This window comes from Pristiophorus japonicus, chromosome 2, assembly GCF_044704955.1.
Source record: "Pristiophorus japonicus isolate sPriJap1 chromosome 2, sPriJap1.hap1, whole genome shotgun sequence".
NCBI classification, from domain to species: domain Eukaryota; kingdom Metazoa; phylum Chordata; class Chondrichthyes; family Pristiophoridae; genus Pristiophorus; species Pristiophorus japonicus.
Genome location: NC_091978.1, coordinates 123,462,303 through 123,485,696, shown reverse-complemented (window position 1 = coordinate 123,485,696; position 23,394 = coordinate 123,462,303). Strand labels below are relative to the sequence as shown.

Below are 23,394 nucleotides of genomic sequence, written 5' to 3'. Positions count from 1 at the left end.
ATGGTGCATTGTTTGTACTGCCAGCTTAATGCTGGTGGTAGTGCTCTATATACTGTTGTTGGTGTTGTTGTTGGCTGACACTTAAACTGTTTTCAAGTTTAAAAAAAAACTATACATATACTTCGGTGGTCTTTTGGAGAAAAGCGAGCATTCCCTATTTGTCATTCAAAACAGAATTTCTTGTCTGTATCCATTTTTTAAAAATGTATTTCTGCAAATATGGGTATTTATATCCTTATCGGTAATGTGACGCTACAAATCTGTACTTCTGGATTACGATTCTTTTTCTGTTTTTGGTTCCTCTATTTGTCAGTCATAACAGATAACACTTCTAGTGTACAAAAGCAAAATAGTGCGGATGCTGGAAATACTTAGCAGGTCAGGTCGTATCTGTGGAGAGAGAAATAGAGTTAACGTTTTAGGGTCATCGACCTCTGGTGTAGATCTGTTGGCATTAAAGTCATTTTGTTGCATATTGCAGTCAGTGATTCAAGTAAATAAAACAATAGAAAAAAAACTTGAATTTATACAGTGCCCTATCATATATCCCAGAAACATACCAAAGCACTTCACTTTAAATCAATCACATTAAAATACAGTGATTGTTATTTTTTAAAAGGGACCATTTCACCTTAAATAAATAGAAGATTATCGCATTTGCATAACTGATGTCAGCCAAATGGCTTCCTAAGTGATGTTGGAACTGGAGAAAGTGCAATAAAAAGAAAACATGTCTATTCGGAGAATTTTTATAACTTAACTAACTTATATCCAAGTGCTTTGATCCTTCTAATTTCCCCTTCACAGATACACTTATCTTCTCTCTCAAACTTCCTATTCAATGAGAAAAAGTCAGCATCAAGAGACTGAAGTACTGTACTTTCTAGGGAGGAAGAAGTATGCAACTACATTCCTGTGAATTTAAATTAGAGCGAGTGACGACAACATTTCTGTCTCTAGAAGAATAATTGGCAAAACTGTGCCAGTGGGAACCTTTTGTTTTCTCCAGAAGACGTACGCAGCCTGGTTGCACATTGCACAGGAGGGCCCAAGCATGGATGTCATCAGGAGGACCAGGCAGCTGTGGTGCAAACCTTTCAATGATCTCAGTAGATCACAAAACGTTACTACAAAGCCACACTCATCTCATTCTGCTGTGCTACTCATCACATCCCCATCATTCTGCCTTTCCTACCCTGCACATCCTTACACCAACTTACCTTGCACCTTCACTCATCCCTCGTTATGTACATTATCACATTCCCATCTCACTAGCCATACCTCACACTCACCCTCATCCTTGTCCAATTATACCGACTAACAATACACAAGGGTAGGCACTTAGATCTTTTAGCCAATGTTCATGTAGAGTTTCTGCTAATGTGTTGCCTAACATTGAAATCTTTATTTTCAACACTTTGCCTTCTTGAACAGATTTCTAAGTATCTTTGGAAGTTGCCTATGAATTGTAGTGAATGCTGAGACATAACGGTACCCCCTACAATGGTGATGAGTGTGAAAGGAATGGCTTGGTCATTGCAGGGTTGCTTTATGGTGCTGCTGTGGAGTGGTACCAACCTGGTACATCATTTGGTATGTACAGCATCTGGCCTCCCGGGCAGCGATGTGGTCAGGTGCTGATGTCCTCTGTCCTGTCAGTTGATTATGGAGAAGGTTGGTGTTGTTGTTGGTGATATTGATGTTGGGATTCTGAGGTGAGATAGTTTCAAGGGCACTGATGCTGCCGGAATAGAAAGCAGCTGAAGTTGAGATGACAGAAGCGAAGTGTCAATGGTGAGAGAGCTTGCTCCAAGGAGCTGACAGTGGATAGAAAGTTTACTCCAAATACTTCCAACCTGCATAAGGTTGAAAAGTGTATTCCAAAACCTGAAGGCTCCAGCTTCTAACATTGCAAAGTGAACAGCTAAGAAATGGTAGCTTTTATACCACTTTTGCAGCTGTCAACTATTCAGAGGAATGGAGAGTCATTGAAAACCCGACTTACTTGCCTGATATGATCCCCGAGTGCTGGAAACATAAGAACATAAGGATTAGGAACAGGAGTAGGCCATCTAGCCCCTCGAGCCTGCTCCGCCATTCAACAAGATCGTGGCTGATTTGTCCGTGGACTCAGCTCCACTTACCCGCCCTCTCCCCGTAACCTTGTGAAAAAGCTGTAAAAATCGTAAGTGCATGGTAAAATGCTGTTTAAGTACCTTTTAACAAGCTCTTAATGATGTCAATTGGCTCCCCTGCTGCTTGGTTTCAGGTCTGTAAAGTGCAGACAGACCCAGCACTTGGGAAACTGACGTGGAGGCAGGTTGACAGCGGGCTGATGACCCGCTGTCAATGTTTTATATTTTGGACCCACCCCCAAACCTGCCCTCTGAGTGCCGGCAGAATTATGGCCTATGTAATCGTTTAAGAATAGGTTGAATAGGTGGTTCCTCAGCTGGAGTACTACAATCAGTTTTGGGCACCACACCTCAGGGAAGATATATTTGTCTTGGAGGAAGTACAGTGCAGATTCACCAGAGTGATACCGGTGCTTAAAGAGATAAATTATGAGGACAGGTTGCATCAATGTCGCTTGTCTGCTCTTGAGTTTAGAAGGTCGAAGGATAATCTAATTGAGGTATTTAAAATGATAAAGTGATTTGATAGAGAAACTGAGACCTAATTTTGGTGGTGTAAAACGGATGTGATGATAACTAATTTAGCAGAGCAGATGCTTGATCCTGATTTGCACATGTGTTCAGCACACTGCTAAATTGGTCAGGAACTTTTTTTTTAGGCAGCCCTTGTACACTACTGAAATTAGTTCATTTTAATTCTGAAATGAAGCTCCTGCATTCATTTCAGACCCGGATTAATAAATACGTTTAGAGTATTCAGAGCTTGTGATGCACAAGTTCCCACTAGATTGCCCGCAGCTCGCCTGAATTATGATGACGAAGCTTTAGGACAAAGTTAGTTTGTTACTCAGGCCTCTGTTCTGGTATGCCATCGCTGCTTGCTGTGGAATTGTCCCTGGTTTGGGGCGCTAATGAATTTAGGCCCCACTATTTTCTCTGGTAGGGGAGTCCAGAGCAAGGAAGGAAAACTTTAGAACGAGAGCATTTAGGAGTGAAATCAGGAAGCACTTTTGTACACAAGATAGCAGAAATATGGAATGCTGCCCTCCCAAAAAGGCTGTGGATTCTGGGTCAATTAAACATTTTAAGACTGAGAGTGAATGGTTTTTATTATGTAAGGGTATCAAGGCATGTGGATCAAAGGTGGGTTAATCGAGCTGAGGTACAAATCAGCCAAGATCTGATTAAGAGAAAAAAGGCTTGCATTTATATAGCACCTATCACAACCTTGGGATTTCCCAAAGTGCTTTACAGGCAATGAAGTGCTTTTTCTTTTTCAAAATGCAGTCACTGTTGTAATGTAGGAAACTGTAATGACTCAAGGGTCTGGTTACTGTAAACTCACTCAGGTGCAACCTGATCCATCTTTATTCCAGCCCGAGAGTGCCTGCATGACAAAGACACCCAGCTTATATACAAGTGACCAAGCACACATGCCACTTGCGTACAGCCCAATGACCTCCGACCGCGGTGCCCTCTGGTGTCTGGTGACCCCCAAGCATTAAAACATAACAACATCCCTCTTTTAAAATCTTAACAACAGTCTTTTTACAAATTAAGACAGTCTGGGGCTTTCCTCTCACGAGTTGATCGTCTCAGTTCAATTTTGGCTCTGGGTGAGCGTTCTGAGTCCGTTGAGACTGAGGGCTGAGTAGCCGATCTGATGGGAGTGGTCATGACCACATCAGAGACTGAAGGTTCAGAGTCAGTAATGTCAGCAGAGTCCTCTGATGAGTGAACATGGTTGGTTGGTCACTGACTGCATCTTCCTCACTCGGTTCCAGTTCATCTGTGTGCCACAGTTTAACCTGGTCAAGGTGTTTCCTGCATGTTTGCCCATTCTTGAGCATGACAATAAACACTCTGTTACCCTCCTTGGCTGTAACAGTGCCGGTGATCCACTTTGGACCTTGACCATAGTTCAGTACATAAACTGGATCGTTGACTGAGATGTCACGTGACACGGCAACACGATCATGACACCATTGCTGACTTTGACGTCTGTTTTCAACACGATCCTTCAAATCAGGATGAACAAGAGAAAGCCTGCTCTTGAGATTTCTCTTCATCAGTAGTTCAGCAGGAGGAACCCCAGTAAGAGTATGAGGTCTTGACCTGTAACTGAGCAACATACATGACAACCGTCTCTGCAGTGAGCCCTGAGTTCACACATTTCATACTTTTCTTGATCATTTGAATGGCACGTTCTGCTTGACCATTAGAAGCAGGCTTGAATGGAGCTGATCTCACATGTCTGATGCCATTGAGTTTCATGAACTCCTGGAACCCAAGACTTGTGAAGCAAGATCCGTTGTCGCTCACAACAATGTCAGGCAAACCATGAGTAGCAAACATGATACGAAAGCTCTCAATGGTAGCTGTAGATGTGCTGGATGATATAATAACACACTTTATCCATTTAGAATGTGCATCTACTACGACAAAAAACATCTTTCCTAGTAACGGGCCCGCAAAATCAGTGTGGATCCTCGACCATGGATTGGATGGTCACGACCAAAGACTCAGCGGCAATTCCGCTGGTACTTTACTTAGCTGCATGCAGGTATTGCACTGATGCATGCATGATTCCAGATCAGAATTAATTCCAGGCCACCATACATGAGACCTAGCAATGGACTTCATCATGACAATACCAGAATGAGTGCTATGAAGTTCACGTACAAATTTTTCTTGACCTTTCTTCGGCATGATTACACGATTACTCCACTGTAAACAGTCTGACTGAATGGACAGCTCATTCTTGTGATGGTTGTAAGGTTTGGTCTCCTCACGCATCTCCATAGGTATGGCAGACCAATCACAACTGAGTACACACCGTTTCACAACTGATAAAATAGGGCCATGGCTGATCCAGATCCTAACTTGTTGAGCAGTGACAGGGGTTCCTTCACTCTCAAAAACATCCATTACTAATAGTAGATCTGCAGGTTGAGGCGTCTCCATCTCACTTGTGGGTAAGGGCAGAAGACTCAGTGCATTGGCACAATTCTCAGTACCAGGTCTGTGATGGAGGATGTAATCATAGGCAGACAATGTCAGCGCCCATCTTTGAATGTGGGACAATGCATTGTTATTATTACCTTTATTTTCCGCAAACAATGAAGTGAGTGGCTTGTGATCCGTTTCTAGTTCAAAACGAAGACAAAACAGGTACTGGTGCATTTTTTTTCCCCCATACATACAGGCCAAAACTTCTTTCTCTATCATACTGTAAGCTCTTCCCGCTTTAGACAGACTTCTCGAAGCATACACAACAGGTTGTAGCTTGCCCGATTCATTTGCTTGTTGGAGTACGCAGCCAACCCCATATGATGAAGCATCACAGACCAATACAAGACGCTTACACTGATCATAATGAAGAAGCAACTTGTTTGAACATAGCAGATTCTTGGCTTTCTCAAAGGCTCTATCTTGAAACACACCCCAGATCCAGTTGTCGCCTTTTCTTAGTAACACATGCATTGGCTCTAGTAAACTGCTCAATCTGGGTAAGAAATTACCAAAGTAGTTGAGTAGCCCATGGAACGAATGCAGCTCCGTCACGTTCTGAGGCCTGGGTGCATTTTTGATTACCTCAGTTTTCGAATTAGTAGGCCTGATGCCATCAGCAGCAATCTTCCTCCCAAGGAATTTGACTTTAGGTGCCATGAAGACACACCGAGCGTTTCAGCCTGAGTCCCACTTTGTCCAGACGCTGTAGGACTTCTTCAAGATTGTTCAGATGTTCAGCAGTGTCGCAATCTGTGACCAGAATGTCATCTTGAAACACGCCAGTTCTAGGAACGGACTTCAGTAAACTCTCCATATTCCTCTGAAATATAGCTGCAGCCCAAAAGGACACCTGTTGTAGATGAACAGTCCTTTATTGGTGTTGATGCAGGTGAGTTTCTTCGCAATGTCGACAAGCTCCTGGGTCATATAGGCCGATGAAAGAATGACTTTCCACCAGCTAGCATGGCGAACAGGTCATCATCTCCCGGTAACGGATACTGATCCTGTTTTGAAAATCGGTTAATCATAACCTTGTAGTCTCCACAAATCCTGACAGTGTCATCACTCTTCAACACAGGAACAATGGGACTAGCCCACTCGTTAAACTCGACCGGTGATATGATCCCTTCACGCTGGAGTCTGTCAAGCTCAATTTCAACCTTTCAACCTTCTCCCTCATCATGCACGGAACAGACTGAGCTTTGTGATAGACAGTCCTTGCATTGGAGTCCATCTGCACCTTGGCATCCATAAAATTACCAATGCCCGGTTCAAACAAAGAAGGAAACTTTTTCAATACTTGAGCACACAAAGTACCATCCACTGAGGACAACATCTTGACATCATTCCAGTTCAGCTTGATTTTCTCAAGCCAATTCCTGCCGAACAGCATTAGACTATTACCTGGGATGATCCATAATGGTAGCTCGTGAACCACACCGTCATATGACACCTTGATTGCTGCACTGCCGAGCACTGATATGAGTTCCTTAGTGTAAGTACGCAAACTGGCATTGACTGGATTCAGCTCCGGTTTCACAGCCTTAGTGTCCCACAGCTTGTTGAATCTCCTTTGGCTCATTATTGACTGGCTCGCACCCGTGTCCAGCTCCATTGATACAGACACACCATTCAGCTTCACATTAATGATTATCGGCTGGCTCTTGCTCAGGGATGAATACAGTCCATGCACTTCCTCCTCGAGTTGCATATCCGGGCCATCACTGAACTGGTCCTCATCAACCATGTGGTGAGCTGCACCACGCTTGCTCCATTGTGGACACATCCTGTGAGGATGCCCCACTTTCGAATATCCATTACATGAGTATTGTCTGAACCAACACTGATGATGCCGATGATTGCCCCCACAATGCCAACAGGATGAAATCTGGTTCGAACCAGTTGGTGGGCTCTGAGCAGCGGCAGGTTTCGCGTAAGCAGCTCTGCCCGAAAACGACGTCAGATTCTTAAATTACCTAGTCACCAATTGTAATGACTCAAGAGTCTGGTTACTGTAAACTCACTCAGGTGCAACCTGAACCATCTTTATTCCAGCCTGAGAGTGCCTGCATGACAAAGATACCCAGCTTATATACAGGTGACCAAACACATGCCACATGCGTACAGCCCGATGACCTCCGACCGCGGCGCCCTCTGGTGTTTGGTGACCCCCACACATTAATACATAACAGAAACATAGCAGCTAATTTGTGTATAGCAAGGTTCTACAAACAGCAATGAGATAATGACCAGATAATCTGTTTTTGTGATGTTGGTTGAGAGATAAATACACTGGGATTTAGGTTAGACTCAAATATCCATCTATTGCTTCTCTCATTTTGCTGGTGTCAAGTTATACCCAAGTGTCCTCTCAATCGCATTAGAATACACCCAAATTTAAAATGGCATAAATCAATGTAAATGATTGGGGCCCAAGGAAATGTCGAATGCACACCAGTATATTTCATCTTTGAGCCTTAAAATTCAACATGTTTAACCATCATTAATGCACATTAGGCACAGCATATTTGAGAACCTCCAAACATGGAACCTTTTTAATTTTTAACAGGACTTATGACATAAAAATACAGAGCAAATCTCAGTGGGTACAAATTTTTTTTAAAACACTCAAAATATTGCAATTAAAAAACACTCAAAAAGTTACTTTGTTTCCTGCGATGCTTGAAAATCTGGTTGCAATGTTAAGAGACTCCCCCACCCTGAAAAAGCGCAACAGGAGGAAACTGACATTTGTGAATTGGGTTCCTGGCCAGCTTTGTGGTGGTTGTGGAGAATTATTCAGATGGATGGCTTAATGGACAGACATGAAGGATCGAGAAGACTTGGGTGTATTATAGTTGCGCACGGAACTCACTTAAACCTAAAATGCTGCGATCTTTCAAGCCACGTAATTGGTTTGTGTCCCGACTTCTTTTACTGAAAATATTCATACTTTAATGCTGCTCAGTTTACTCTTGTTACATAATTTTCTCTTTTTTGGAAAAAAGTGTAAGCTGCCAGAACTGTATAAATGCAAGTTGTTGAAAACAGTTTTTTCTGCATCTGACAATTTTCTCTCTCCTAGCCTTTTTATCTCCGATTTCTCCCTTCTTCAGCTAATACATAGATCAAAAGGAAACTAGATGAGTCGATGAGAAAAAAGGAATAGGAAGATATGTTGAAGGGCTGAGATGAGGCAAATGGAATGGGAAGAGAGTCGTGTGGAGTATAAACACCAGCACGCATGAGTTGGGCCGAATGGCCTGTTTCTGTGCTGTATATTCTATGTAATTCTATGTATATCTAAAAGTAAAACTGACAAACTAAACACAAAATTCTGTGAAACCAGCTCTCTGACTTTTTAAAATGTTTTAATTCTTGGAATAGTTTACTTTTTTTAAAAGATTATATAACATTCCCATACTTAGTATAATAGATGCTGGGAGTTTTAGCCAAAACATTAACCAAGCCAGAGGCATGATGCGACTAGAGGTTTTTCAAGTGGTTTTCCGGTGCCATCTGTACCCTGCAGAATGTTAATGTCCTGTAAAGCATTCCTGCTGATGTATGTTCTTGCAAGACATTGGAAAATCAAAATGTTGTACTTACTGGAGGCGGAAATATGGGCCCATAGTGTTGGGAGACAACAATAAATATCGAACACTTTGCGGCTCAAGCTGAGGTAAAGTTAAATAATGGCAGCTGATGCAAACAGGAATGACAGAACTTCTGATGTCCGCATTTGCGTGTATTGTGGTCATGCCACTGCAGCTTCCAGCGCGTTGTGACACAAATGTGAGATGGCTTTGAGGTGGCGACTGGGTGACGTCATCAGGACGCAGGTCACCGTTTGGAGCGTGGGCAGGAGCATTGGCGGGGCACTGGTACAGCAGAGGAGTGGGAAGGTTGCGGCAGACTTGTGATCAGGCCGGAAGAGTGTTGAGGGATTGTGGCTGAGATTTGGTGGGTGATCGTGACAGAGGTTCGGCGAATGCTTGGTGCGGAGGTGCGGCGAGAGATCGTGGCAGAGGTGCGGTGAATGTTTGTGACGGAGGAGCGGCGAGAGATCGTGGTGGAGGTGCGGCGAATGAGAGTACGGGACCCAGAAGAGCCGAGGGCCCAGGGGCAGCATGGGCCAGCCCACATTGCGATATGTGTGCGCACTAGGTCTGTGCAGCACACATATCGCCAATCATCCTGGTTAACCCTTGCCACTGGATTAAGGGCTAGCTCTGTCAAGCCCGTGTGGTGGCTCATGAGCAAGGTCACCACACATTCAAAAAATCCACGCGCAGGCATCTTACACCCCCTCAATTGGAGTTCAGGACTGGAACATCTGGTTCTTCATTGAAACATCTGTGAACTCATGTGGAAGCAAGTCATCCTCGTTGGAGGGACCGCATATGATGATGATAATGATGTATTGTGGCCATAGTGATGGGGCTTGACTTATTCGAATGTGGCGGGATGACCCATAAAAAGTTCGATACCAGAATTATAATGCAGCCAGTTTTCGGAAATCTTTGACAGAAACCTCTGGTACCTGGTTATTCCGTTCACTAATAGGATAACCCAAAAGGCCGACATCGGCACGAGGAAAAGAAGCAAGTGCACACCACTGCCCTGTGCAGGACAATCCCACCGTGTGTGCGGAATGCCTGGCTCCAGCGGCACTTGCTCTGAGCTAACGGACTGCCAGCTGTTCCCCGAAAGCCCGGAACGGGCGCGATCATTGCAAGCAGAATTCTGCCTTCCTGTGAAGGCTTTTCTGGTGTGTAAAAGCTGCTGCTGCTTCTCTGCTGTTTACGTCAAGGGGAGGGGAGGGGGCATTAGGAAAGTGTGTTTGGGACTGAGTAGATCAGACTCTGCTGGAGTTTGCATCGCCTGGAGTCATCATCGAAATGGTGAAAGGAGGCGGGAATAATGAGAAACTAAGAGTCCAGCAGCACGTCGCGCGGAACCAAACATTTATCTCCAGCTACTTCTTGGACAGCGAGCCCGGCGGAGTGAGAATGTGATCTTTTTGTTCCGGCAGCCTTGACTCACTCACTTCACTCGGACTGTCCCCGATGCAAAGGCGGAGGTGTCCCCGAACATGTGCGCTTCTCCCATCGATCGGGAGAGGCAAGCGGCTCTCTCAGGAAAAGCAAGCCCAGCCGGGCTCCAGCGGTGACCCAGAATAGACGCCAGCAAAGAGTGGCGCGCCTTGGGCAGGCAAGGGCAGAGCTGTCACTTCCTAACAGTTAATGCTTGAGTAATTCGGCGTTGTATGAAGAAACAGCTCGGGGGGGGGGGGGGGGGTCAGAGCCATCTTTCGGAGCTGTGGTATTGAGACAAGGAAATAAAATGTAACGAGTTGCGAGGGACGACAGCGAGCCTGCGCCCTGGATCCTGGCGGGAGCACCATGAGCCACATCGTTATGAAACCGCGGTCGCGATCGACCAGCTCCTTAAGAACTTTCGATTCCTTAAGGATCTCCGATTGTCTTGGGTAAAGTCTCTTTTACACGTTACTGGCGCCGGCTGTTTCCTCAGAGCTCGTTTCCACCCCTTTTGTATTTCCTGTTTTTTTTTCTGACATGAAAAGCCAACCTGTTTCCCGGCTTTAATTCATGGGACTTGCAGCTTCACCTCGTTCACTCCATTAGTGCTTTAGCCACGAGTAGCTTCTGAGAGAAGTTGGTGAAGCCTCTAACTGCAGTACTCCTCCTCCCCCCTCTCCCTACATCGCTTCTATCGACAGTTTCTTCCCAGGGCAAGAGAAATGTCTGTTCACCAGACACGATGATCAGGGAGGGCAACCATGTCAAACATTTGGGAATTCACTGCGCTTTACAAGTCCCCCATGTCCAACCCTTCTGCAGTTGAACGAAGCTGCAAGTATTTCCATTACTGCACAAACAAACATTCCGATAAACCATTTTTTTAAGGAAAAGTTTTTACTATTGCAGAATCGGAATTTTTTCTTGTCTAATATTTATTGTATCGAATGGTCCCAGAAGAAAATCCAGTATAAGAACATTCGGTTTAAGAACGTCGAAGGAAAACATATTGCAGAGAAAAAAAGTTTAAAACATTTCATCTGTTTCATGCGATGTTAGGCAACAGTGATTATGTCTGTTTATGTAGCTGTGTGCCAGAGATCATTCATCGTCCCAATTGGGTCAGATTTGATCAGTAATTGTTCTTTTTGCAGTTAAACTCGACCTCATTAATTTGTAATTAATAGATAGCTTGTCCAGGAAACATGTTTCTGGAAATTCACACAGGTAATTGGGATAATTTTGATATGTTGCTATATTGCTATTTTCACATTGTATGTTGTACTTTGTGGCATTAACACAATAATCAATACAATCAGTAATTTGAAAAAGAGCATAAATTTTCAACAGCACTCTATGTAGGGTGACCATATTTTCTAAACGGAATCCGGGAGTACAGCAAAGGTGCCAGAACGGAAATGTAGGTTGCGCAGTGTAGCGAGGCAATTTTTTTTCAGCCTATATTTTAATAGTTGCACATACACACTACAAATGCAAAACAAATGTGCATACAATGACCGCGGATGTGACGTTACACTATTGAAGCGCGCTCAGACACCTGACCTCTCCCCTGCAGTGACCGATGTCACACCTGATCCCCCCCCCTCCCCCCGTAACCGAGGTCACACCTGTTCCCGCCACAGTGTCTACGATTAGCACGCCCTCGTCCCCCAGTGACTGTGGCCGGGCCCTCTTCCGCGGTCTCTCCCTCACTGCTCCGATTGCCGTGCTCCCAGGCACTTCCGACAATCAGAAAAAACAACTGGCATGTGTGCAGAAAGACCGCCCAGTCGTGCAGGCGCAATGAGTCACTCTGACCATTGTACATGTTATTGTTTAATTTAGCCTTAGAACTGCAAACTGACAGCTCAGGGGGGTACACTTAGTGCCCAGGGGTACACTTCGAGGACAAGTTTGGTCAACCGGGGACTCTTCTGGGTACATTGTTTGCCTGGGGACATAGCACCTCACTTGGAAAATGGGGACATATAGTCACCCTAACTAAATGCCAGAACTTATTTTGCATTGCTATCAGTGATCTGGGTGATAATACTGATGAAGTTGATGTATTTATGGGGAATATGTTTTGGTCCCTCATCTACTACACATAGTGATGTCTGCATGGAGCATGGTTCCACAGACAATTGCACCTCTCAGAAATGTTGCCCAAATGAACATTGTTCATGTGTAAGCATAGATAATGAGTGACAGCGACCTATCTGCATCCAGCCCTGTCCTTGTCTGATGTCCACACATACACACTTTACAGCAAAGACCAGGGGTAGGACTCCTGTCTAATTTCACTTTTTCCTCCCTTACATGCTCAGTGACACTTATGTCAATTATAGTGCCCTAATCCTTACTATCCTTACTGAGATCAGTTAACTCAGCACAGACCAGAGATGAGATCTGGGATTTTCCGACTCGTTATAGCTCAGTGGAATATCATGAGAATTTTCTTTATATAGTGTATTGTGACACCCTTATCCTAGAAGTGAGTTGCAAAGTCGTTAGGATTTCAAAAGAGAAAAGAACTTGCATTATTTAGCATCATATCATGTCTGTCAGGAACATAGGAATGTACAAGATCAGAAACGACTATTGTATTTCATCCAGCCAGTCCAGTGTCTAGGAAATATTATCGAAGCATTAATTATATGGAAACAGAAGGAGGCCATTCAGTCCATCGTATCTGTGCTGGCTCTTTGAAAGAGCAATCCAATTAGTCCCAATCCCCTGCTCTTTCCCCATAGCCCTGCAAATTTCTCCCCTTCAAGTAAGCCGCAGAATCCCCAGCCTCTGGCCTGCTCTTGTAGCCACATTTATATGGCTAGTTTAGTTAAGTTTAAGATTTTTTAAAACAACATTCTCAAATTGTTCTGCGTCCTTCAAGGACTTGTGTACACACACCCCCTGTTCCTGCACCGCATTTAAAATTGTACCATTTAGTTTATATTGCCTCTCCTTATTCTTCTTTCCAAATGCATTACTTTGCACTTCTTTGGATTAAATGTCATCTGCTAGGAGTCTGCCCATTTTACCAGTCTGTGTATGTCCTTATGAAGTCTATTACTATCCTGCTCACTGTTTACTACATTTCTTAGTTTTGTGTCATCTACAAATTTTGAAATTATGCCTTCTATACCCAAATCCAGGTCATCAATATACATCAAAACGAGTAATGGTCTTAATGCCAGTCCCTGGGGAACACCACTGCAATCTTACCTCCAGTTTGAAAAACAATCGTTCACACTGTTCTCTGCTTTCTGTCCGAGCCAATTTTGTATCCACATAGCCACTGCCCCTTTAATCCCATGGGATTCAATTTTGTTAACGTCTTATGTGGTACTTTATCACAATGCCTTCTGAAAGTCCATACACACATCAACCACACAACCCTTATCCACCCTCTCTGTTCCTTAATCAAATAACTCAACGGCAGTATCATATCCCATGATACCTCGCATATCCCTCCATCAAATTTGGCACTAGGAACTTATCCACTCTCTCTTGAATTTTCTGATTTGTTCTGCTCCCACTGCCTCCCTTGGCAGTCAATATCATTCCATTCATACGTCACTCTCTCCATAAAGCAGTTAAATAAATCTAAACTGTCTATTCACCCTTCCACTTCTGTGTTTGATGCTATGCTCTCTTGTAGAATCTGTGACTATGTTGAACATATTGATGCCTAACTTGTCTATAATCTTTAAGATTGTGTATACCTCAATAAATTCACCCATGATACTTCTCTTCTTCTCCAGTGTAAACATTCCCAGCCTCTGCATAACTCAGGTGCTTAATCCCAGCTATAAATTATGTTGCACTCTCTCTAATGCCTGGATGTCTTTCTCATAATATGGTGACCAGCATTGCACTCTGTACTCCAACTAGTGCTGGGCCAGCTCTCTGTACAAACCTAATCACTTTCTGTGATTTTGCTCTATTCCTTGGGCTCAAGTCCAAGATTCTATTTGCTGTCTTTACTGCTGCTGCACACTGTGCTGATGGCTTCGGCGATGTATCCATCAGTACTCTCAAATCCCTCTCCCATGTGGTAGCCTGTAGAATAAAACTATTTAGCTTATATTTGCCATTATTGATTATCCTTTCTCAATCTGAATTTTGCATTTGTCCACATTAAATGTCATCCACCACTCATCGGCCCATCACCAGTCTATCGAGGTGGTTTGGTATTTGATCAGCCTTTTTACAGTTGTTTGTAGTTCCTCCAGTTTGGTATTAGTTTTGAGTTAATGTTTCAGTTGTGATAAAGAGTCTACATTTGAAACATTAACACATATGTTCTCTCCACAGATGCTGCCTGACCTGCTGAATGTTTCCAGCATTTTCTGTTTCTGCAGTTTTTTTTTGCTTTTTGTTTGAACATAAGAACATAAGAATTAGGAACAGGAGTAGACCATCTAGCCCCTCGAGCCTGCTCCGCCATTCAATAAGATCATGGCTGATCTGGCCGTGGACTCAGCTCCACTTACCCGCCCGCTCCCTGTAACCCTTAATTCCCTTATTGGTTAAAAATCTATCTATCTGTGACTTGAACACATTCAATGAGCTAGCCTCAACTGCTTCCTTGGGCAGAGAATTCCACAGATTCACAACCCTCTGGGAGAAGAAATTCCTTCTCAACTCAGTTTTAAATTGGCTCCCCCGTAATTTGAGGCTGTGCCCCCTGAATCGTCTCTGTACCCACTCCAAAGCCAGTATATCTTTCCTTAAGTAAGGTGACCAAAACTGCACGCAGTACTCCAAGTGCGGCCTTACCAATACCCTATACAGTTGCAGCAGGACCTCCCTGCTTTTGTACTCCATCCCTCTCGCAATGAAGGCCAACATTCCATTCACCTTCCTGATTACCTGCTGCACCTGCAAACTAACTTTTTGGGATTCATGCACAAGGACCCCAAGGTCCCTCTGCACCTCAGCATGTTGTAATTTCTCCCCATTCAAATAATATTCCCTTTTACTGTTTTTTTCCCAAGGTGGATGACCTCACACTTTCCGACATTGTATTCCATCTGCCAAACCGTAGCCCATTCGCTTAACCTATCCAAATCTCTTTGTAGCCTCTCTGTGTCTTCTACACAACCCGCTTTCCCACTAATCTTTGTGTCATCTGCAAATTTTGTTACACTACACTCTGTCCCTTCTTCCAGGTCATCTATGTATATTGCAAACAGTTGTGGTCCCAGCACCGATCCCTGTGGCACACCACTAACCACCGATTTCCAACCTGAAAAGGACCCATTTATCCCGACTCTCTGCTTTCTGTTCGCCAGCCAATTCTCTATCCATGCTAATACATTTCCTGTGACTCCGCGTACCTCTATCTTCTGCAGTAACCTTTTGTGTGGCACCTTATCGAATGCCTTTTGGAAACCTAAATACACCACATACATCGGTACACCTCTATCCACCATGCTCGTTATATCCTCAAAGAATTCCAGTAAATTAGTTAAACATGATTTCCCCTTCATGAATCCATGTTGTGTCTGCTTGATTGCACTATTCCTATCTAGATGTCCTGCTATTTCTTCCTTAATGATAGTTTCAAGCAATTACCCCACTACAGATGTTAAACTAACCGGCCTATAGTTATCTGCCTTTTGTCTGCCCCCTTTTTTAAACAGAGGCGTTACATTAGCTGCTTTCCAATCCGCTGGTACCTCCCCAGAGTCCAGAGAATTTTGGTAGATTATAACGAATGCATCTGCTATAACTTCCGCCATCTCTTTTAATACCCTGACCATCTCTTTTAATACCCTAGTTTGGAACTAGTTATGTTGCTGTTCCTGTTTCCAATTTGCTTATGTGCATTGTAAACAGTAACAGCCCCAGTACTGATCCCTGAAGCATCCCACCAGTTACCTCTTTCCATCTTGATTCATCTGCATATACAACCCCCTTCTGCTTCAGTCAAATTTTTGGTTCATTTCAGAAGTTATGCTGTGACTTCCAATCTTGTGGACTAATCTCTTATGTGTCACGTAACATTATAAATTGCAGTCCACAATGAATTGCTTTGTAGTGCATTTGCTGTTATGGGGACAAATGCAGGATTCATTTTGACATGGCAAGGTCTCACAAAGAGCAATAAAATGAATGACCAGTTTTTGGTGGTATTGGTTGAAGGAAGTCTGTTGGCTAGAACATCAGGAGAATTCCTTCAAACAGTGCCATAGGATCTTAAATAGGATTTCAACAGGCAGATGGATCCTTCATTTTAACATCTCTTATAAAAGACAGCAATTGGAGTGCACTCAGTAGTGCATTGAATAGAACTTGAACTTACAACCTTCTGAGTTGAACATAAGAACATAAGAAATAGGAACAGGAGTAGGCCATACGCCCCCTCGAGCCTGCTCCGCCATTCAATAAGATCATGGCTGAACTGATCATAGACTCAGCTCCACTTCCCCGCCCGTTCCCCATAACCCCTTATCTCCTTATCGTTTAAGAAACTGTCTATTTCTATCTTAAATTTATTCAATGTCCCAGCTTCCACAGCTCTCTGAGGCAGCGAATTCCACACATTTACAACCCTCTGAGAGAAGAAATTTCTCCTCATCTCTGTTGTAAATGGGCGGCCACTTATTCTAAGATCATGCCCTCTAGTTCAAGTCTCCCCCATCAGTGGAAACATCCTCTCTGCATCCACCTTGTCAAGCCCCCTCATAATCTTATACGTTTCGATAAGATCACCTCTCATTCTTCTGAATTCCATTGAGTAGAGGCCCAACCTACTCAACCTTCCCTCATAAGTCAACCCCCTCATCCCCGGAATCAACCTAGTGAACCTTCTGTGAACTGCCTCCAAAGCAAGTATATCCTTTCGTAAATATGGAAACCAAAACTGCACTCAATATTCCAGGTGTGGCCTCACCAATGCCTTATATAGCTGTAGCAAGACTTCCCTGCTTTTATACTCCATCCCCTTTGCAATAAAGGCCGATACCATTGGCCTTCCTGATCACTGACCAATGCATACTATTCTTTTGCGTTTCATGCACAAGTACCCCCAGGTCCCGCTGTACTGCAGCACTTTGCAATCTCTCTCCATTTAAATAATAACTTGCTCTTTGATTTTTTTTCTGCCAAAGTGCATGACCTCACACTTTCCAACATTATACTCCATCTGCCAAATTTTTGACCACTCACTTAGCCTGTCTATGTCCTTTTGCAGATTTTTTGTGTCCTCCTCACACACCGTTTTTCCTCCCATCTTTGTATCGTCAGCAAACTTGGCTACGTTACACTCAGTCCTTTCTTCCAAGTCGTTAATATAGATTGTAAATAGTTGGGGTCCCAGCACTGATCCCTGCAGCACCCCACTAGTTACTGGTTGCCAACCAGTTGTGAAGAAGCCTGCTACTCCAAAGCCATGCTAACATATCAAAATTCAATTGCAGTCTTAAACTTTTTTCCAGGTTATTTTTTTAATTGGTTTATGTTTGTATTTTTGTGGTCACCAAGATGAATATTGAGAAACAAAGCAGCTTTTCAATTTTGTGCAGCTGAGAAGGCGAATTCTCCCTGGTGTCCTGGGCAATATTTATCCCTCAACCAACAGCTAGAAACATATTATCTGCTCATTAGGGTTAGGGACCTTGCTGTGCGCAATTTGATTGACATGTTTTCTGCATTAGAACAGTGACTACACCAGAACTATTTCATTGGTTGTAAAGGGCTTAGATCGTAAAAGACGCTATATAAATACAAGACCTTTTTTCTCTTTCTTGCTTTCCATCTCATGTGCAGTGTGCCTAATTTCTCGGGATGCATTCATACCATTCAGTTAGCTATACGGTTGAATATGTTTTCTTTAGCTCTAGCAGTTTCTGCGAAAACTTTTCTGAAATTAATTAGAAAAAAAACTGAACAAATTTTAGAAGCTTCACTGAGGTAAAATTCATATCAAGTGCTCATTAAAAAAACAGGCTGTGTGTGTAAAAGATAGAAAAATAAACTTATCATTACAAACCTGTTTAGGAAGTGAATTAGAAAGAGAGAAATGGGATAGAGATGAAGGGAGAGAGGAGCTGGGGTCAAAGAGAGAGGGTGAAATTAGAGAGACTCTGGTCAGATGAAGAGACTGACATCAGAGTTAGAGAGTAGGGTTAGAGAGAGAGAGAGACTAGGGTCTGGGAGAGAGACTGGAGTTAGATACTGGGATCGGGCTGGAAAGAGATGGGTCAAAGGGCAGGTGAGGGGTTAGAGAGAAATAGAGGGCAAGAGAAAGAAAGTGTGTGTCTTTCTTCATGTGATATTACTTCAGTCTTCAAGAAACAGTTGAATTTTGAAGCCAGCTAATTACCTCACCTATGTTTTGTTGACAGTTAAAAAAGATCAATGCTAATAGATTACATCTGTGATACAGAAAGAAAGTCAAAAAGAGAGTACAGCAGACAGGCATTTACCTTCCTCATTCTGATTTGATTTTTTTTAATTGAATTTTGAAAGAAAACAAAGAATCTTTGAGGGTAACAAATTGGAAGTCAAGGTAGAAGGGGGGAGGTGAGGTGGAAAACTGGTTGAGAGTGAGGGACCTCCGGCATCTCATCACCTGCCCTTGGGAGGAATAGGGGAGCAGATGGAGGGTTAAGGGTGAGGTGAATGACGTGAAGCAAGGGGAATAAAAGGGTTAAGCAGATAGTTCAAATGGAAGAGGTTTCTGATTGGAGTGAAGGTGTGGTTGGAAGGGGAATGGGTATTATAAAAGTATAAAGACCATGATAGGTGTCCAGAGCTGTGCGGAATGTGAGCGCTTGTGGGAGGGGTGATAAAGGAGTCACCGAGGATCACATTGCAACTGCTATCTCAAATGCAACCTGCAGCATTGCTACACCATGACATATCATCCACTACCTCCCACTCAAAAGGAAAGGAAAAGGACAGAGAGAAAAGCAAAAGTGAGTTAATTGGAGAGAAGCGGAAAAGAGAAAGAATGTGACAGAATTACAGAAGAGACAAATGTCTCGAATTTCCTCAGGGCTTCTCCTGCTCTGCTGTTATAACTTTGATGGAGGTTCTGCCGAAGGAATGGTAGTATAGGGAGAGAAACACCAAGGAAATTGCTGGTACAAGGGAGAAATGGAAACGTAAAGACATGCAAGAAAAAGAACATATTCTCTGACTTGCCATGTACAGTCAACTGTAGTGCCACTACTGGCAGAAGAGTGTCATTACAGTGTGACAAGTTTACATCGGCACATTTCATTCTAAATGAGGGCATTAAAATTCATATTGAAAAAATAAAAATAAGGACGGAATGAATGAGTTTAAAATGGGGAATGAATTACATTGCTGCACCTTGGACCTTGCCTCTAACTCCACTTAGTCTTGACTCCCTGAGATAATTTTGATATTGGATCAGCCACCTGATTTCTCCTGATCTCTTCCAATTTTCATTTCCACGACATCTTGACATAAGAAATAGGAGCTGGAATGGTCTACTCCTGCTCCTATTTCTTATGTTCTCCCTGAGGTAATTTTGATATTGGATCAGCCACCCGATTTTTCCTGATCTCTTCCAATTTTCATTTCCACGACATTTTGACAACTGAGTGGCTTGCTAGCTCATTTTAGAGGGAATTTAAGAGTCAACCATGTTGGTGTGGGACTGGAGTTACATAAAGGTCAGGCCAGTTAAGCACAGCACATTTCTTTCTCTAATTCAATGGCTTCATGATTACTTTTACTGATACCAGCTTTATATTTCCAGATTTTTTGCTTTTGAATTCAAATTTCCATGGTGGGCTTTAAAGTCCTGGTCTCTGGATTGTGAGTGCAGTAACATAATCACTATACTAACATACCCAGTATGGAGCATGGTTGTTATGTTTCACTGGTACCTAGGCCTGTCCCTTGATAATCACTGCTCAGTGACTTTTTCTGAGCAAGTGTTGAGAATAATTTATGTTTGAGGTCAATTATTGTTGTGGCTGGAAGTGTTTCTTGATTGGATGCTCTCCATGGTTCATCATCTTCTTATCTCAGCAATCTGTTCAAGTTAATTTAAGGTTAAAAAAAGTAAGAAATAATTGGGGTTCTTTATTTATTGTTGAGCTTTCTTTTTAAGTTTTGATTTGTTGGTGTTTTATGGTGAGTGTGAATTGGCAATGTGAAGTTTGGAGCATGAAAGATTCTGTCAAAGCATTTATTATGCTCATCATGTTGCTGATGGAAGTTGGAAGAACTGAGCATTTGACCTGGAAATGTATTCATTAAATAAAAACAGTGGTGATTTGATAGTAATAGGGCGAGCCATTTAATGAAATAGTTTTGTGCAGACTTACTATTTAGATAAAAGTATCAGCTATTTTATCTAACAGGATTACTGGAAAATGTATTAATTTTGAGCACTCGCCTCGAATCAAACAAAATCCATTTACAACTTGTTCTTTGGCATCAACTGTTTTCTTCAGGTTTTATGCCATGTGTGAGAAGCCAGCAATTTTTTTCAGAGTCATGGAGAAATCATTAGTCAAATGTCAACCATCAAAAGCTTTATTTTGAGCATTGCAAACCAAACAAATTCTAGTTTATTTGGATCGAGTGTTATTTTTAAGTTTTATTTGATGCAGGACAAGCAGCCAGCATAATTCATTAATTTTTTTTTGCTGGTACCACCCGGAAATTAGTGAATTTAGTTTCAAATTTTCCATAGATGAGATTTGAATTCATGACATTTGGTTTGCTAGTTAAGGACCATAACCACTAAGCTACCATATCTAGGACTTTCCATTCTCTCTTAAAATTACCCTTATTTGTAAAATATTCCTGTGAAGTAAATTTGCTGTGAAGTATCTAGCTTTGTTATATATTCTTTTTCAAAGGACTTTTCATGTTTGATAAATTATATTTCCTTTAGTCGCCCAGAGCCATATGCTTCCCTGTGTTAGAAATAACCTGTTTACGGCTATCTCTGGTCACTTTAAATAATTAGGTTCGAGTGCAAACCAATATGGTGGGTATATTGTGTTTAATCAGAGTTTAAGATGGGATATAACACATTAGTTATACAGTAAAAACACACGACCGTGACAAGTAGCTGATATCGATCCGACCGGATAGACGGTTTGCACACGTGAGTAGTTCTCAGAGTGCTTCTCTTCCTTTCGTCTGGAGCCTATAGCTCTCTCCTCCTCCGTCTGTGAGGACAGCCTTCAGGAGGTTACTTTTATTCTCTTTTTAGGGGTGGGCCTGAAATGGGATATTGACAAGACCTTTTAACCTATAGAGGTTCCCTGAAAAACTCAGTACCTAATGAGGCTTCGAGTTTTTTGTCTCGATTCTTGAAACAAAGCCCTCCCTGAAGATGTCTCATGATCTTGTCCACATGTCTTTTCTGTTTATACATTTCTCAGGGTGCGTCCTTTGGAATTTGTGTCTTATCTCCCTGGTCCCTATCCTCTCGGGTACAATTAATACAAGGCCTGGCCCAGTACTCTTTCAACCATGAGGCCCAAACCAAAGCTGTCTCACTTCAGTCGGTCGTTACCTGTCTTTATGACCTAGCAAATTGCTCCATTCTGAGATTGTGTTTACTTCGTATGCAGGTCTGTTAAACTAACTTCAAACCCTACCTTAGCAGTGCACATAAAATATATAAACAAGGTTTAAGTTTTAATTTAAAAACAACAGATACTCATGGAGCGACAGTGAGATTGTATATAGTACAGAATGCTATACCATCCACAGGAAACTAAAACATTAGCACTTCAAAGTATATATCTAGTCTGAGGAGATTTCAGGGCTGAAATTGCCCCCCAACTAAAAGTAGGCGCACTTAATGATATTTAAGATTTTTCTCCGCCCCAATCCATGGGGCGGATCTTGTGCCGATATTCGGCTCTTGGTTGTCTATTTCCGGTCGGGGCGGTGCTGAAGGGCGGATGTGTCCATCGGCCGGGTTGGGTGCGCCAACGAGTCGTCAGTGCCGTGCTGCTTACATCAGCGTGACGCGGACCTGCCGCGTCACACTGCCGCATCACAACATCCCTCCCCTTCAGGTAAAGAGCAGGGCCGCTGTGAGGTCTGCAAGAAGTTTAGTTAGGCCCATTGGGCCACCAGGGAGGATTTCGGCAGGGCCAGCAGCCTGGCATCTAAGAGGGACTGCCGGGCTGCCTGTTGGCGGTCCGGCCGAACACGTGGTCACCATTGACGGGCCGACCTCTGAGTCGGCCCAACAATTAAAATAAAATGGAGGTGCCGGCAGTGCGCCCTCCCCTTTAAGGGTGGACATGCCACCCAATCACACACAGTTTCCCATAGGGGAAAGCTGTCAGTGGCACCCAACGGCCGCGGCGCCGCTCCCGGGGGACAATTTCCCACAGGAGTCAGTAAGGTGGTCGTCGCTGATCAGAAGGGGATAGGCGTGTACCCGACAGGGTGGCAGCACGGGCGGCGCGGAAACCCGTTCCTGCCACTCCCGGCCCAGGGACAATTTAGAATGGGTCGGCCCATCCGCCTTCCCCCAGTCGGTGAGGCCTATCCGCTTCATTGCTGCCTCTTAGAGGCGGTAATGGAACTTAAGGAGGGGGGAAATTTCGGCCTCTTCTTGTCTCCAGTTCTAACACAATCATGTAAACACAGCATTCTTCGCATCACAGTTTCAGTCGCATAACCATATGTTTTTAGGTATCTCTAGTTTCTAACACCTGATCGAAGAGGACATCATGTAAATTGGTCCATCACAGTGACAATTTGTAGCTTAGCAATAGGAGGTGAATAAGAACAGTCTAGAGTGGTTTGATTTTTGATTTTCCCTGCTGCCCTTTTGGAAGAATCCGGTCTTTAGTCTTCAGTCAGCATCTCCCTACAGTGGCACAGTTAAGGTTAAAAACTCAGGGGTAGAAATCCATTCTTATACCAGTTCATCACATACATTGCCAAAAAAGTAAGTAATGAATGAGGGGTACAGTAGCATAGTAGTTGTGTTACTGGCATAGTAATCCAGAGGCTGACTAATGATCTGGAGACATGAGTTCAAATCCCTAGTGTCCTCTTGTTTTTCATAGCAGTTTGATACAAATGCTTGTCTTGCTAGGCCATTGCAGAGGGCAGTTAAGAGTCAATCACATTGCTGTGGGCCTGGAACCACATATAGGCCAGACCGGGAAAGGATGGCAGATTGCCTTCCCTAAAGGACATTAGGCTGAGTCTGTGGCAGGTGGTGAGAGAACAAA

The 23,394-nt window shown here is 43.2% G+C and overlaps 1 protein-coding gene across 3 annotated transcripts in view; it reads left to right on the top strand.

Annotated features, from left to right (window-relative positions):
* The window catches only part of pde4d (phosphodiesterase 4D, cAMP-specific), a 905,003-nt gene that overhangs the window by 557,160 nt on the left and 324,449 nt on the right, over positions 1-23,394 (top strand). For 2 of the 3 annotated variants that reach the window (XM_070869194.1, XM_070869177.1), the window contains exon 1: positions 10,454-10,638. The exons of the other annotated variant lie outside the window; for it this stretch is intronic. In XM_070869194.1, coding sequence (XP_070725295.1) covers positions 10,553-10,638 — 86 coding nt within the window. In that variant the 5' untranslated portion in view covers positions 10,454-10,552. Of the gene's footprint in view, positions 1-10,453; positions 10,639-23,394 lie in introns of those variants that run through there. 3 annotated transcript variants of the gene reach the window in all.